The following is a 17,430-nucleotide window of genomic DNA, read 5'->3' as shown; positions in this document are numbered from 1 at the left end:
ATTATTAGCTAAAAAACAGGTCAGATCCCCATCAACTTGTGCTTCTGCCCTTGCATCACGGTATAAAATGCAGTCTGTTAAAATGTGGCGGACACAGATGTGCACACCACAAGCATCACGAAACGGGGGATCCTCCTGCCGTAGTAGAAAGCTATGTGTGAGAGGACAGTGCCAGATCCGAAGACGCGTGAAGGTCACTTCTTCCCGCCTGAGCAACCGGCAGGAGGAACTCGACGGCCGAGTTGTTGACTTCACCAAACGCAGTTTATTGGCCGTCACCGCCAGCCATTCTTCCTCCCACAACTTCATGCACTTCTCATGGAGTGCAGAAATGACAGACTGCAAGGGAATAGGACACTGGACCACATCCTGCTCTCGCCAGGCTTTCCTGGCAGCCCGATCTGCCTGTTCATTGCCCCACATTCCTACATGACCAGGCACCCAGCAGAAGGTCATCTCCTTACCCCGCCGTTGGAGCAAGTACAGTTGGTCATATATCAGCTGGACCATCTCCTCAGTTGGGTACAGATTCTGCAGTGATTGTAAGGCACTAAGAGAATAGGAGCAGAGGAGAAATCGATTGCCCCGAACACGATTCATCCAATCCAGTGCCTTCAGGATCGCGTGGAGCTCCGCTGCGAAAACGGTATATTCATCAGGGAGGCGAATCCGGGTAACATGATCAGGGAACACTACAGAACAGCCAAGGAAGTTCTCCTGTTTGGAGCCATCAGTGTAAACGACGGTAAAACAGTGATGGGCATCTAAAATGTTAAAAAACTGAGATTGGAATGTAAAATCTGGTGAACTATCTTTCTTAAAATTAGTCAAATCTAAGATAAGTCTGGAGGAGCCAACGTGGAAGTCTGCTCCAACCGCGACGGAAAACATGAAGACCAGCCTCATCCATCGCAGGGAGGCAATCTTGTGCGCGAATCCTCGTTGCCGGTTATGAAATAGCCGTGTCAGAAGTGAGTTACTGTGTGATATGGAGTCGTGTGTATCACAAAAATACCCACGAGAGAGACGTTTTAGGAGACTCTGACTTACCTGCACATCATGGCATATGAGCGCCGAGCCAGTGTCCCCGCCACACAATATTTTGTCTTGGAACGAGCAGAGATGCACATGGCCGCGCAGCTGACGTTGTAGTGACTGTGAGCAATTAGGCGTGTCCACGAGGCGCAGGTGCAGCTTCACCAGGGTCCTCGCCTTCCTGGCAACAGCCGACACGCCAATCCAGCACCAGCGTATAGTGTGAAATAAATACTACACTACTGGCCATTAAAACTGCTACACCAAGAAGAAATGCAGATGATAAACGGGTATTCATTGGACAAATATATTATACTAGAACTGACATGTATTTACATTTTCAATTAATTTGTGTGCATAGATCCAGTGAAATCAGTTCCCAGAACAATCACTCCTGGCCGTAATAACGGCCTAGGTACGCCTGGGCATTGAGTCAAACAGAGCTTGGATGGCGTGTACAGGTACAGGTGCCCATGCGGCTTCAACACGATACTACAGTTCATCAAGAGTAGTGACTGGCGTATTGTGACAAGCCAGTTGCTCGGCGATCAATTGACCAGACGTTTTCAGTTGGTGAGCGATCTGGAGAATGTGCTGGCCAGGGCAGCAGTCGAACATTTTCTGTATCCAGAAAGGCCCGTACAGGACCTGCAACATGCGATCGTGCATTATCCTGCTGAAATGTAGGGCAGAGCCACGGGTCGTAACACATCTGAAGTGTAACATCCACTGTTCAAAGTGCTGTCAATGCGAACAAGAGGTGACCGAGACGTGTAACCAATGGCACCCCATGGGTGATACGCCAGTATGGCGATGACGAATAGAGGCTTCCAATGTGCGTTCACCGCGATGTCGCCAAACACGAATGTGACCATCATGATGCTGTAAACAGAACCTGGATTCATCCGAAAAAATAATTTTTTGCCATTCGTACACCCAGGTTCGTCGTTGAGTACACCATAGCAGGTGCTCCTGTCTGTGATGCAGCGTCAAGAGTAACCGAAGCCATGGTCTCCGAGCTAACAGTCCATGCTGCTGCAAACTTCGTCGAACTGTTCGTGCAGATGGTTGTTGTCTTGCAAACGTCTCCATGTTTTGACTCAGGGATCGAGACGTGGCTGCACGATCTGGTGCAGTCACGCGGATAAGATGCCTGTCATCTCGACTGCTAGTAATACGTGGCCGTCGGGATCCAGCACGGCGTTCCGTATTACCCTCCTGAACCGACCGATTCGATATTCTGCCAACAATCACTGGATATCGACCAAGGCGAGCGAGCAGCAATGTCGCGATACGATAAACCGCAATCGCGATAGGCTACAATCCGACCTTTATCAAAGTCGGAAATGTGATGGCACGCATTTCTTCTCCTACACGAGGCATCACAACAACGTTTCACCAGGCAACGCCGGTATGTATGAGAAATCGATTGGAAACTTTCCTCATGTCAGCACGTTGTAGGTGTCGCCACCAGCGTCAACCTTGTGTGAATGCTCGGAAATGCCAATCATTTGTATATCACAGCATCTTCTTCCTGTGGGTTACATTTCGCGTCTGTAGCACGTCATCTTCGTGGTGTAGCAATTTTAATGGCCAGTAGTGTACTATATGCCTGCGTGGTGTCTTTTGTTTTGGACATGTTCAAGAGTACACACGCCACCCAGAATCCGCAGCTGTGATATGTTTTATGTAAACTGAAGCTGGAGAAGCGGAGAAAGGAAAGGGAGGAGATCGCTGCTGTTAGCTGCATCGGAACATTACGCGGAATCAGCGATGACGAGTGGTAGTGTGTAGTGGACCGGGTCCCGAACACAGGATCTCATGCTTACTAGGCCCGTGAGTTAACCACTGCGCCATCCTGGATACAGCACTTGCTGACTATCTCCCTCGCCACCTATCCGCAGTCCCTGTCTTTTGCTCCAAGCTCGCTAGACCGAGATTCTCACAGGAGGTCGCACGTGTTTGGGCGTCTGAACTGAATACGGTAGATCCAATGCTTAGCTGGGCAGAATCGTAGATACGTCAGACCTCCTGTTGGAAACTCAGTGTAGCGAGCATGGAGGAAATGGACAGGGACTGCAGGGAGGTGGCGTTCGATGGGAATGTGGGTCAACTGTTACGCGTGCTGGGAAAGTCCGAGCAGGTGCGGCAACACTGTGTTCCGGATGGCGCAGCAGTTAATACACCTGCCTAGTAAGCGGGAGGTCCTGGGTTCGAATCCCAATCCGGTACACATTTTCACCCCTCGCCGTTGATTCCGCGTAATTCCACGATGCAGCTGACAGCAGTGATCCCCTTCACTTTCCTTTCGTTTCTCCCCCTCCCCACCATCAATTTGCATACAACGAAATAAATACGCAAAGTCACGCCACAGAGGTACAATTGGTGGCTCACAAATTCTTATGCTGCAATTCATAAGACAGGAAAGAACTAGTTGTATACGCTGTCGGAAGCCATCTTTATTAAGAAAATTCTAGTCTGTTGTTGTGGTCTTCAGTCCAGAGACTGGTTTGATGCAGCTCTCCATGCTACTCCATCCTGTGCAAGCTTCTTCATCTCCCAGTACCTACTGCAACCTACATCCTTCTGAATCTGTTTACTGTATTCATCTCTTGGTCTCCCTCTGCGATTTTTACCCTCCACTCTGCCCTCCAATACTAAATTGGTGATCCCTTGATGCCACAGAATATGTCTTACCAAGAAATCCCTTATTCTAGTCAAGTTGTGCCACTAATTTCTCTTCTTCCCATTCTATTCAGTACCTCCTCATTAGTTATGTGATCTACCCATCTAATCTTCAGCATTATTCTGTAGCACCACATTTCGAAAGCTTCTTATCTCTTCTTGTCCAAACTATTTATCGTCCACATTTCACCTCCATACATGACTACACTCCATACAAATACTTTCAGAAACGACTTCCTGACACTTAAACCTATACTTGATGTTAACAAATTTCTCTCCTTCAGAAATTCTTTCCTTGCCATTGCCAGTCTACATATTAGATCCTCTCTACTTCGACCATCATCAGTTATTTTGCTCCCCAAATAGCAAAACTCATTTACTACTTTAAGAGCCTCATTTCCTAATCTAATTCGATCAGCATCGCCTGATTTAATTCGACTACATTCCATTATCCTCGTTTTGCTTTTGTTGATGTTCATCTTATACCCTCCTTTCAAGACACTGTCCATCCCGTTCGGCTGCTCTTCCAGGTCCATTGCTGTTTCAGACAGAATTACAATGTCATGGGCGAACCTCAAAGTTTTTATTTATTCTCAATGGATTTTAATTCCTACTCCGAATTTTTATTTTGTTTCCTTTACTGCTTGCTCAATATATAGATTCAATAACATCGGGGATGGGCTACAACCCTGTCTTACTCCATTCCCAACCACTGCTTCCCTTTCATTCCCCTCGAATCTTATAACTGCCATGTACTTTCTGTACAAATTGTAAATAGCCTTTCGCTCCCTGTGTTGTAACCCTGCCGCCTACAGAATTTGAAAGAGATTATTCCAGTCAACATTGCCAAAAGCTTTCTTAAAGTCCACAAATGCTAGAAACGTAGGCTTGCCTTTCCTTAATCTATTTTCTAAGATAAGCCGTAGGGTCATATTGCCTCACGTGTTCCAACATTTCTACGGAATGCAAACTGATCTTCCCCGAGGTCGGCTTCTACCAGTTTTTCTATTCGTCTGTAAAGAATTCATGTTAGTATTTTGCAGCCGTGGCTTATTAAATTGATAGTTCGGTAATTTGCACATCTGTTAACACCTGCTTTCTTTGGGATTGGAATTATTATATTCTTCTTGAAGTCTGAGGGTATTTCGCCTGTCTCATACAACTTGCTCACCAGATGGTAGAGTTTTGTCAGGGATGGCTCTCTCAAGGCTATAAGTAGTTCTAATGGAATGTTGTCTACTCCGGGGGCCTTGTTTCGACTCAGGTCTTTCAGTGCTCTGTCAAACTCTTTACGCGGTATCATATCTCCCATTTCATCTTCATCTACATCCTCTTCCATTTCCATAATATTTTCCTCAAGTACGTCGCCCTTGGATAGACCCACTATATACTCCTTCCACCTTTCTGCTTTCCCTTCTTTGCTTAGAACTGGGTTTCCGTCTGTGCTCTTGATGCAAGTGGTTCTGTTTTCTCCAAAAGTCTCTTTAATTTTCCTTTAGGCAGTATCTATCTTACCCCTAGTGATATACGCCTGTGCTTCATTTACTGCATTTTTGTACTTTCTCGTTTCATCAATAAAATTCAGTATCTCTCGTGTTACCCGAGGATTTCTATTAGCCTTCTTCTTTTTACCTACTTGATCCTCAGCTGATTTCACTGTTGCATCTCTGAAAGCTACCCATTCTTCTTCTACTGTATTTCTTTCCCCCATTCTTGTGAATCGTTCCCTAATGCTCTCCCTGAAACTCTCTACAACCTCTGGTTCTTTCAATTTATCCAGGTCCCATCTCTTTAAATTCCCAGATTTTTGCAGTTTCTTCGGCTTTAATCTACAGTTCATAACCAATAGATTGTGGTCAGAGTCCACATCTGCCCCTGGAAATGTCTTACAATTTAAAACGGGGTTCCTACATCTCTGTCTTACCACTATATAATCTATCTTACACCTTCCAGTATCTCCAAGCTTCTTCCATGTATACAACCTTCTTTCATGATTCTTGAACCGAGTATTCTTACATTATTGAAATATGTACTACACAATAAATTGCGTTACGGCATGGAACTATCATTTCACTGAACAATAATGGTGAGTGAAACAGATTGAGACACAAAGGAATTACAGATATCCGCTGCGAGTGGACATTGCTTTAAATCATTTGGGATAGTTGAAAATCTGTGCTGGCCCAGGATTCGAATCCAGGACTCCTGATTACTAGGCAGTCCTCTGAACACTGAGCCATTCAGACACGGTGGTCGTCGCAACTGCACCGACTACCCTCGCACGCCTCACATCCAAATTCTCAACTTACTCACACACTACTAATAAGACGCCACGTATATGTGAATATTTCCATCACAAGACTAACCATCTGCAAACTTAGCATGTATAAGAAAGGGATGGATTCATAATTAAGGTTATTTGTTAGATATCTGCAAATAGCTGATTAACCTGGTATTAACGTGTGCTAATAACAGATATTTTCATGCATTCAATGACAATAAATCTACCTGAAAGAGAATCATTGATAACTAAAGAAGAGTTGAGATGAAACGCGCATTACTGATGACCAACGCTGGCTCGCAATAAAATGAAGCTTTATTTAAATTTTTGTATGAACTGAATTGTATTTGGAACATACGTGTGGAAAATTTTTTCTCCGTACGAAATTTTAGGGAGATGTTATCCATTTCCTTAGACAAAAGGAAAAGCTAAAACTAGCAGATTGCTCTCACAATAATAACTAAGATGGGGGCAGAAACTCGGAACCTATATCTCTAAAAGTAGACGCATTTACAGAGCAAGGAAAACACTAACTGAAAAAGTTTATCACCTAGAACAGTTGTCCGAAATCATTAATAAGATAGATGCAGAGTTCCTTTGCCTAAGAAAATCATTTAACTCTTTTCCGCACCTCACTTTACTATCGAAGATTAGGCGTATCAAACTAAATTTGTGACAGAGCTGAGGATTTATTTATCGATAGGAAAGACACAGAACATTATCTCTGATGGAGAAAATGTAGAGGGGTCGTCAGGGTTACAACAGGGAAGTGTGTTGGTGCCTATGTTATTAATGGCGCACACTGTACAAATCGCCGCCAGTCTTGGCCGTACCCGTACTGTTTGACTCATACTTCACAATTTTTCATACTTAAATTCCTGCAGACGATTTCTGTACACAAGAGGAAATACATATCTTGGATATAACAATAAACTGAGACAGCAATAAGCACACATTTTACACCTTCAGAAAGCCAACAGCCACAGACACAATTATACATGCAACGGTCAACGAGCCACAAAATCAAAATTTAGCGGCCATGCGACGCATGCTACACAGACTAAATAATATCCCACTCGGCAAAGAAAACTATGAAAAACAATTACGAACAACACAACTCATAGCCACAAACAATGGTTGTAACACCCATGTAGTATAACGACACATGCACGAAGTCAGAAAACAACTAAAGAAAAATGATAACAAGCAGAGAATACAAACACCACAAATAATACAGACAGCACAGCACACACAGTAACGCCCATGGCATGACTGACAGGCACAAATGGTACACTTTAACATAAAACACAAATCAGCACAGAGAATACCACAGAGAATAGCAGGCGGCCGCTGCAGCCGAGCGGTTGTAGGCGCTTCAGTCCGAAACCGCGCTGCTGCTACGGTCGCAGTTTCGAATCCCGCCTCGGGCATGGATGTGTGTGTTGTCCTTAGGTTAATTAGGTTTGAGTTGTTCTACGTCTAGGGGACTGATAACCTCAGATGTTAGGTCCCATAGCGCTTAGAGCCATTTGAGCCATTTTTGAGAATAGCAAATATACTAAAAAAAAACAGGGATCACACATTGCTTACGGAACAAGAACAACTTCAGTTACATTTACAAACAATCCAATTAATAACGAAGGAGAAGGTATACATCAGTTATAAGGTCCAGAATGTTGATCAGTGTGTTTGAGAATGTGAAAGCAGGAGTTTCAAAAGTTGATCTGAAGAACATACACTATGTGATCAAAAGTATCCCGACACCTGGTTGAAAATGACTTACAAGTTCGTGGCGCTCTCCATTGGAATGCTGGAATTTAATATAGTGTTGGCCCAGCCTAAGTCTTGATGACAGCTTTCACTCTCGCCGGCATATGTTCAATCAGATACTGGAAGGTTTAATGGGGAATCGCAGCTATTCTTCACAGAGTGCTGCACTGAGGAGGGGTATCGATGTCGATCGGTGAGGCCTGGCACGAAGTCGACGTTCCAAAACATTCCAGAGGTGTACTATAGGATTCAGGTCAGGACTCTGTGTAGGTCAGTCCATTACAGTGATGTTATTGTCATGTAACCACTCCGCCACAGACCGTGCATTATAAACAGCTGCTGAATCGTGTTGAAAGATGCAATCGCCATCCCAGAATTGCTCTTCAACAGTAGGAAGGAAGAAGGTGCTTAAAATTTCAATGTAGGCCTGTGCCGTGATAGTGCCACGCAAAACAACAAGGGGCAAGCCCCCTCCATGAAAAACACGACCACACCGTAACACCAGCACCTCCGAATTTTACTGGTGGCACTATACAAGCTGGCAGATGACATTCACCGGGCATTCGTCATATCCACACCATGCCATCGGATAGCCACATTTTGTACCGTGATTCGTCACTCCACACAACGTTTGTCCACTGTTCAATCATCCAATGTTTACTTTCCTTACACCAAGCGAGGCATCGTTTGGCATTTACTGATGTGTGGCTTATGAGCAGCAGCTCGACCATGAAATCCAACTGTTTTCACCTCCCGGCTAACTGTCAGAATACTTGGAGTAGTTCCTGATGCAGTTTGGAATTCCTGTATGACGGTCTGGATAGACGTCTGCCTATTACACATATTGCGACCCTCTTCAACTGTCGGCGGTCTCTGTCAGTCAACATACGAGGTCAACCTGTACGCTTTTGTTCTGTACGTGTCCCTTCACGTTTCCACTTCACAATGACGTCGGAAATAGTGGGCCTAGGGCTGTTTAGGAGTGTGGAAAACTCGCGTACAGACGTATGGTACAAGTGACACCCGATCACCTGACCACGTTCGAAGTCCGTGAGCTCCGCGCAGCGCCCCATTCTGCTCTCTCACGATGTCTAATGACTACTGAGGTCCCTGATCTGGAGTACCTGGCAGTATGTGGCAGCACAATGTACCTAATATGAAAAACGTATGTTTTTGGGGGTGTCCGGGTCCTTTTGATGACATAGTGTATAATAAGCTGGAAGTATGAAACTGGCCATTCTACCTATGCTGAACACCTGATGAAACGTGGACATAAACCATTCAACATGAAAACCTCATGAAAACTATTAAAGAGGACAATTACAACTAAAAGCTCTTATTATTGTATAAGAGCTTTCACATACAAAGAGCCCATGCAATGAAAGAGATAGTACTTAATGACTAAATTAATGTAAGCAGTAACTCATTGATCACGTTAGCCACTAAAACAATAACAACAATCGAAAACACAACCAGACTCAATAAGTAATCAATTCCCCTCCCCCCCCCCTTCTCTCTCGCTCTCTCTCTCTCTCTCTCTCTCTCTCTCTCTCCCTCTCTCTCTCTCTCTCTCTCTCTCACTCTCTCGCACACACACACACACACACACACACACACACACACAAACACAAACACACACACACAAACACACACACACACAAGGAAGAATAATGCATTTACGCATAACCACACACACGCACACTCACAGAGAACCCCTTGAGTGCAAGGTTGCGAGTTCAGTCTTCATTAAAGCTTACCTGAAACTGTTGTGTCAACAGTTATGACAGCGAAAGTATTGGCTCCTAATGACTCACCATGTTTGTAAGAGGCGGACAAAAAATGAGTGTCCACGAGGTGCAGAAATCAACACTCTATGGGATGTATGTGTTTCACTTCACAAAATGGACATCGTCGACATTCAAGAAACACTGAAAACAAAACATTTACTTGCACTATAAACACCGAATGAAAAATGGCGCGCCATCAAGATCGAAGGCGAACTTCTTGGGAGCTACAAACCGCGCTGGACATTCTGCTAGGTATCCACTATTAAAGAACGCATACACAATTATATGGTATAAAGGGGTCATGAGAAATAATGGAATGTGGTGGCATGCGACCGGATGCGAAATATTTTGTCGTGGAGCTTCTCGTGAATCTGGCTATTCTTTAAAGTGTAGCTGCAGGTAGTGCGATAATATGTCCTAAGTGGTATGAATTGCAATGTCACACACTTTTCAGGAGGAGGTACAGTTTGCTCTAAAAAGATTATCATTTTTATACGCAGACCACTAATCAAGCAAAAGCACGTTATTTTGACCAGGTATTGGCCAATAGTAGTGTTCATTCCATAGTAACAGTTCTCTTACGCCTTGTTTCCCATTCTTGCTTGCTTTGACGTAAATATTCATATGTTGCTCGAAAGATCACGCACACGAGTAAGAATCGTTGGGGGCAGACCACATCCATCTTGTCGCGCACAATAAATAACTTTCTGACCAATTTACCACCCAGATTAACAATTGGCTTAATTATATACGAATGCGTTAAGTAATTGACATTCAGGGTTCGTTACATTACATTAGTCGTTATCAATGGATCCCTTGGAGAGGATTCTCTGGGATGTGGAAAGATACTTGGATATTGTACAATTCTAATGCAGACAGAGTTATGAGCTATAATCATTGTGAAGATATTCATCGGTGGAGTAGAAGCAGTTGGCCAACAGGAAGTTCTTTAATTCACTCTGAAACCGATTTTTATCACTTACAAGACCTTTGATATGCTCTAGTAAGTTATTGAATATATGAGTGCCCATGTATTTGACTCCTTTTTGTACTAATGTTAAGCTTTTATAGTCCTTATACAGATTGTTTTTGGTTCTGGTATTATAATCATGTTTTGAACTATTTTGTGTAAAAAGAGACATGTTGGGAATGACGAAAGACGTCAATGAGTATGTGTACCGAGAAGTAGTAGTTAGAATACCAAGTTTCTTAAAGAGGTCTCTGCATGATGATCTAGGACTGACACCAGATATAATTCTAATGACTCGTTTCTGAATTTTGAAAATGTTCTCTTTGTGAGAGGAGTTTCCCCACAAGATGATTCCATAACTCATTAGTGAATGGAAGTAGGCCAAATAAACTAACTTCTTCATTTTTAAATCACCTATTTCTACTATCAGGCGTGATGCAAATGTAGCTGAACTAAGGCGTTTCATTAAGTCTAGAGTGTGAGTTTTCCAATTTAGGTTGTGGTCAATTTGTAGCTCTAAAAATTTGACACTGTCTACAGCTTTAATTTCGTTGTTTGAATACATTGTACTTACAGGGTACTAAACTGTATGTACTGGGTCTTGTCAGAATTCAGTGACAATCCATTTGCTGTGAACCACCCATTGAAACTTACAAATATTTCATTAGCTTATTGCTCAGTGAGATCACGGGCACTGTTTTTATAACAATACTTGTATCATCTGCAAATAAGACAAAATTTGTATTTTGTGACACTGCATATGGAAGGTCATTAATATATTATAGGAACAACAAGGGACCTAAAATAGAGCCCTGGGACACCCCTTGTCTGATCGTTTCATATTTTGAATGACTATTGTTATGTGGTAAGCCTGATACAGGCCCCACTGTTTTCTATTAAATAGATAGGATGAGAACTATGAGTCTGCTACTCATGTTACCCCATAATATTTTAACTTTTGTATAAGGATATCATGCTTAACACAATCAAAAGCTTTAGCCAGATCATAGAATATTCCAAGTGGTAATAACGTTTGATTTATCGATTCTAATATATCATCTGTAAAAGTGAATATAGCTTGATCAGTTGACAATCCTTTCCAAAATCTAAACTGTTTGCGAATGGGAATATTTTTCTGTATTAAGTGTTTATAAAGTCTATTGTACATAACCTTTTCAAACACTTTTGAAAATATTGCCAATAATGAAATGGGACGGAAGTTTTCCACTGAAGATTTGTCTCCTTTTTGTGTAATGGGTTGACAATTGCAGATTTAAGCCTATCTGGAAAAATACCACTGTGGAGGGATTCACTACATGAGTAACTCTGTTTGTCACACATTTCTGAGGAGCAACATTTAATTATGGTAGTGCTGGTTTCATCATACCCACTGGAACATTTGTTTTTAAGAGAACTAATAATATTATAAATCTCTTTCAGTGTGATATGATATAGTTGAATTTTGTGAAACTTCTGCAGAAACGCATTTTTTAAATACTTTAAGCTTTCTCCTGAGTAACTATGCAAACCTAAGTTGTCTGCTACTGAAAGAAAAAAGTTGTTGAAAGCGTCTGCAATTTTGGAGGTATCTCTAATCAACCCAAATAAATTTTGAGGTTCTGATTACTTTTTTTAGAATTTTAGAATATAATTTGTAATGTGATTTAGCTCTGTAGTCATCATTTCCCCTAAACATTAAATACAGTCTTCTTTTTGTTTTGCAACATACTTTTATTCCATTTGTAATTCTAGGTTTTGAAACATTTAATCTATTTGCTTTGATTACTTTCTTAGGGAAGCAGTTTTCAGTGTGATCTATGACCATATTAGAGAAAAGTTATATTTTTCATTTATCCTGGGTGAATTGTATAGACCTTTCCAGTCTGTATTCCTCAAACAGTCTTTTATACCTTCAATTCCTGTTTCATTTATTATTCGTATAGTTTCCCACCTCCTGTTATTAGTTGAATCAGACCCCACTATATTAAATGTAAGCAACTGGGTATCATGAACTGAAAGGCCATTAAACATTGGATTTATATTATGATTTGCCAGTGTGGTAGTATCTATGAAAATGTTATCAATAGCAGTGCTGCTGGTATCGATAACCCTGGTTGGGAACTTTACTACGGGAATGAGATTGAAAAAAGTGGCAAGAGACACTAGTATGGATCTTGAGTAACTATCCTCCAGAAAATCAAAATATCCACGAGTATGCTGCCGGTCTATAGAGTCCAACGGGCACAATGTTTCGGCGATCATACATGTCGCCATCATCGGGTGAACTGACGGACTGAGCTCCTGTGAACGTGCCGGCACGGAGATCTGTACGCTATGGCTGCTCAGAGGGAACTGGGTTCAGTCGCGGCGGCGGCCGATTTAAATACCCTCCGCCCGCGGCGCGCTCCCTCCGCCGTCCGCGCACCGCGCCACGGTCGCGCGGTGGAACAGATTGCGACGGCGTCTGAGATGACTTCGGTGTGATGGCTCTCTCCGCCGTGGTCATCACAACTATACGTTTGCTCGATTTACTCTTGATTAACCCGATCGCTGGTTCCCAAGCCTTGCTAAGATTATAGCCACAGTCACGGTTTATGAGGTCGTCATTGGTGCGAATTTCGATGGCCTCTCTAACAACGCTGTCCCAGTATCTCGACGTCTGTACCAGAATAATCGTGCGGTCATACTCCATGGCGTGATTTTCCGACAAACAATGTTCAGCGACCGCCGACTTGCTCGGATACATCAGTCGAGTGTGCCTCTGGTGTTCACGGCATCGATCTTCGACGGTACGCATCGTCTGACCAATATACGACTTGCCACATTGATACGGAATCTGGTACACGCCGGCCTTCCTCAAACCGAGGTCATCTTTGGCGCTCCCCACCAGTGCACGGGTTTTATTTGGAGGACAAAACACAGTTCCGACCCGGTGTTTCTTCAGAATGCGGGCGATTTTCCCCGAGAGTGCGCCTGTGTATGGAATAAATGCAGTACCTACCCCCTCCCTCGTGACTTCATCCATCTCAACAGGTTGTGCTGCAGTGGTTGGGCGGAGAGCACGTTGAATCTGCCACTCAGAGTACCCATTTTTTCGAAATACAGTTCTCAGATGTTCCAATTCCTGGGGTAGACTCTCTGCGTCAGAGATAGTGCTCGCCCTATGTACTAGAGTTTTAAGTACCCAATTCCTCTGTGAAGGGTGGTGGCAGCTGTCTGCGTGCAAATACAGATCAGTGTGCGTAGTCTTCCGATACACCCCATGACCTAGGGTGCCGTCAGCCCTTCTCTTGACCAAGACGTCAAGGAAAGGTAATTTACCCTCCGTTTCAGTCTCCATAGTGAATTTTATGTTGGGGTGTATGGAGTTTAGATGTGTAAGGAAGTCAAGGAGTTTATCCATACCATGTAGCCAGATGACGAACGTGTCGTCCACGTAACGGAAAAAGCAAGTAGGTTTCCATATGGATGACGACAGGGCTTCCTCCTCGAAGTTCTCCATGTACAAATTCGCTACCACCAGTGAGAGTGGGCTACCCATGGCGACTCCCTCCGTTTGTTCGTAGTATTCTCCACTGAAAAGAAAATACGTGGAAGTCAAGACATGCCTAAAAAGTTCAGTGGTCTTCTCGTCAAACTTCTGACTAATCAATTCTAGTGACTCTCGCAGGGGTACCCTCGTAAACAAGAAAACGACGTCAAAACTCACCATGATATCTGACTCATCCAACCTGAAGCTATCAAGGCGTTTAACAAAATCCACGGAATTACGGATGTGATGAGGGCATTTACCCACATAAGGACTTAATATTTCCGTCAGGTATTTGGCCAACAAATATGTAGCTGCCCTGATGTTGCTGACAATGGGGCATAATGGTACCCCCTCTTTGTGAACTTTCGGGAGTCCATATAGTCTAGGCGGTACCGGACCTTGGGGTAAAAATTTCTTAGCGTCACCCTCTCAAGGACGCAGGGTCACCGGAGGGTGACGCTAAGAAATTGTTACCCCAAGGTCCGGTACCGCCTAGACTATATGGACTCCCGAAGGTTCACAAAGAGGGGGTACCATTATGCCCCATTGTCAGCAACATCAGGGCACCTACATATTTGTTGGCCAAATACCTGATGGGAATATTAAGTCCTTATGTGGGTAAATGCCCTCATCACATCCGTAATTCCGTGGATTTTGTTAAACGCCTTGATAGCTTCAGATTGGATGAGTCAGATATCATGGTGAGTTTTGACGTCGTTTCCTTGTTTACGAGGGTACCCCTGCGAGAGTCACTAGAATTGATTAGTCAGAAGTTTGACAAGAAGACCACTGAACTTTTTAGGCATGTATTGACTTCCACGTATTTTCTTTTCAATGGAGAATACTACGAACAAACGGAGGGAGTCGCCATGGGTAGCCCACTCTCACTGGTGGTAGCGAATTTGTACATGGAGAACTTCGAGGAAGAAGCCCTGTCGTCATCCATATGGAAACCTACTTGCTTTTTCAGTTACGTGGACGACACGTTCGTCATCTGGCCACATGGTATGGATAAACTCCTTGACTTCCTTACACATCTAAACTCCATACACCCCAACATCAAATTCACTATGGAGACTGAAACGGAGGGTAAATTACCTTTCCTTGACGTCTTGGTCAAGAGAAGGGCTGACGGCACCCTAGGTCATGGGGTGTATCGGAAGACTACGCACACTGATCTGTATTTGCACGCAGACAGCTGCCACCACCCTTCACAGAGGAATTGGGTACTTAAAACTCTAGTACATAGGGCGCGCACTATCTCTGACGCAGAGAGTCTACCCCAGGAATTGGAACATCTGAGAACTGTATTTCCTTCTGAGGAAGGCCGGCGTGTACCAGATTCCGTGTCAATGTGGCAAGTCGTATATTGGTCAGACGATGCGTACCGTCGAGGATCGATGCCGTGAACACCAGAGGCACACTCGACTGATGTATCCGAGCAAGTCCGCGGTCGCTGAACATTGTTTGTCGGAAAATCACACCATGGAGTATGACCGCACGATTATTCTGGTACAGACGTCGAGATACTGGGACAGCGTTGTTAGAGAGGCCATCGAAATTCGCACCAATGACGACCTCATAAACCGTGACTGTGGCTATAATCTTAGCAAGGCTTGGGAACCAGCGATCGGGTTAATCAAGAGTAAATCGAGCAAACGTATAGTTGTGACGACCACGGCGGAGAGAGCCATCACACCGACGTCATCTCAGACGCCGTCGCAATCTGTTCCACCGCGCGACCGTGGCGCGGGGCGCGGACGGCAGAGGGAGCGCGCCGCGGGCGGAGGGTATTTAAATCGGCCGCCGCCGCGACTGAACCCAGTTCCCTCTGAGGAGCCATAGCGTACGGATCTCCGTGCCGGCACGTTCACAGGAGCTCAGTCCGTCAGTTCACCTGATGATGGCGACATGTATGATCGCCGAAACATTGTGCCCGTTGGACACTATAGACCGGCAGCATACCCGTGGAAATTTTGATTATCAAATACGCCGGGAGAAACTCAAGAATCATATCCTCCAGAAAATTTATATTAAAATCTCCACTTAGTATGATTTAATTAATTTTAGAAGTTAAGAAATTTAATACTGCATCAAGCTGTTTAATGAATAACTGAAAATTATCAGTTGGAGCCCTGTATATTGTGACTATAATTTTTTTCTTTTCTGAGTTTCTGCTTGTATAGTATGTGTTTCAAAATGCTGATCAGTAAAGTGTTTAAGAATGTCAGTGTTTTTATAATTGTGAACCTTTCTAATGTAAGTGGCAACTCCTCCATCCTCCATCTCTTTTCTATAATAATTTGAAGCTAAGGTATACCCTTCCATATCAATCATTTCAATTTCACTACCTAAATGATGATCAGAAATACAAATAATATCAACAGGATTTGTAGACTGTAGCTCATCTAAAAAGATCTGAAATTCATTAATTTTGTTTTTTGAATCTCTGATATTTTGATGTAGTAACTTTTTTGTTACTTTTTTTGTCTTCACAAGTATTCTCCTTAACATTTTCAGATACATCTTGTTTCAGCAGTGAATGTGTAGCTAACTTCCCCTTCATATTTAGATTGGTCGGAGTTGACAACAAATTCATTACTGAACGATGGAATAAGTTTGTTTGTCTCATCTACAAAGTTTCGGGCGATTCCGCTGTGAGTCGTCAAGTTGACTCTTTGTTTGAAATTTCGTTATCTTACATCTTCAAATTCTGTAGCACTGCTTGAAGGTATCCAACCATTTACTGTTCACTTGAAATCACTGTAATGTATGCCGCACTCAATTTGATGTGGATAACGTAGTAAGTCACTACCTTGCAGATCCTGTAAATTGAATCGAACATCCTGGAAAAGCGCAAACACCAATTTTTGTAACAAGTGCTCTTTGTCCTCGCTTGAATATCCACAGTTTTTATTATACACTACATAGTAATATTTTTTATCTGACACTTCATTCTCACTCTATGAAATTCCTTGTGTTCCTTTCTGACGAAATGTCACCTTCAGTAACTGTTGTTGTACACACGATGCTAATTTTTCTTTGTTTATCGTTGCCATTGCTCAATTTTGTATCAACACTGCTCGCACTGTACCAGTGTTGCTAGTTACTCGTCGACTAAGCAGTTCAACTACGCTCCGTAGCCTCTTGCTGAGTTCACGATTCGATGCCTACACTTCCGCCCCCTGTTGAAATTAGCAGCCAACACTGTTGATTCAAAGTGTACATTATGTGGGACGTCGAATGCCGTAATCGTCATTGGCCTTTTGCCATCTTACGCACATGGGTTTCGTTGTGAGATTAAAACATTCACATAAAAATATGAACAAATATCAAACCACACATACACAGCACAAACAAGAAGCGAAAG

The 17,430-nt window shown here is 43.3% G+C and overlaps 1 protein-coding gene across 1 annotated transcript in view; it reads right to left on the bottom strand.

Moving 5' to 3' along the window:
- LOC124775178 (transmembrane protease serine 9-like) overlaps window positions 1-17,430 on the bottom strand; it is a 94,884-nt gene that overhangs the window by 30,108 nt on the left and 47,346 nt on the right. The window contains exon 3 of the mRNA XM_047250018.1: window positions 1,051-1,216. Within this exon, the coding sequence (XP_047105974.1) occupies window positions 1,051-1,216 (166 nt within the window). The remainder of the gene's footprint in view (window positions 1-1,050; window positions 1,217-17,430) is intronic.

The sequence above is a fragment of the Schistocerca piceifrons genome, chromosome 2 (assembly GCF_021461385.2).
Source record: "Schistocerca piceifrons isolate TAMUIC-IGC-003096 chromosome 2, iqSchPice1.1, whole genome shotgun sequence".
In the NCBI taxonomy this organism is placed as follows: Eukaryota; Metazoa; Arthropoda; class Insecta; order Orthoptera; family Acrididae; genus Schistocerca; species Schistocerca piceifrons.
Note: the sequence above shows the minus strand (reverse complement) of the source record. Positions and strands in the feature narration are given on the sequence as shown.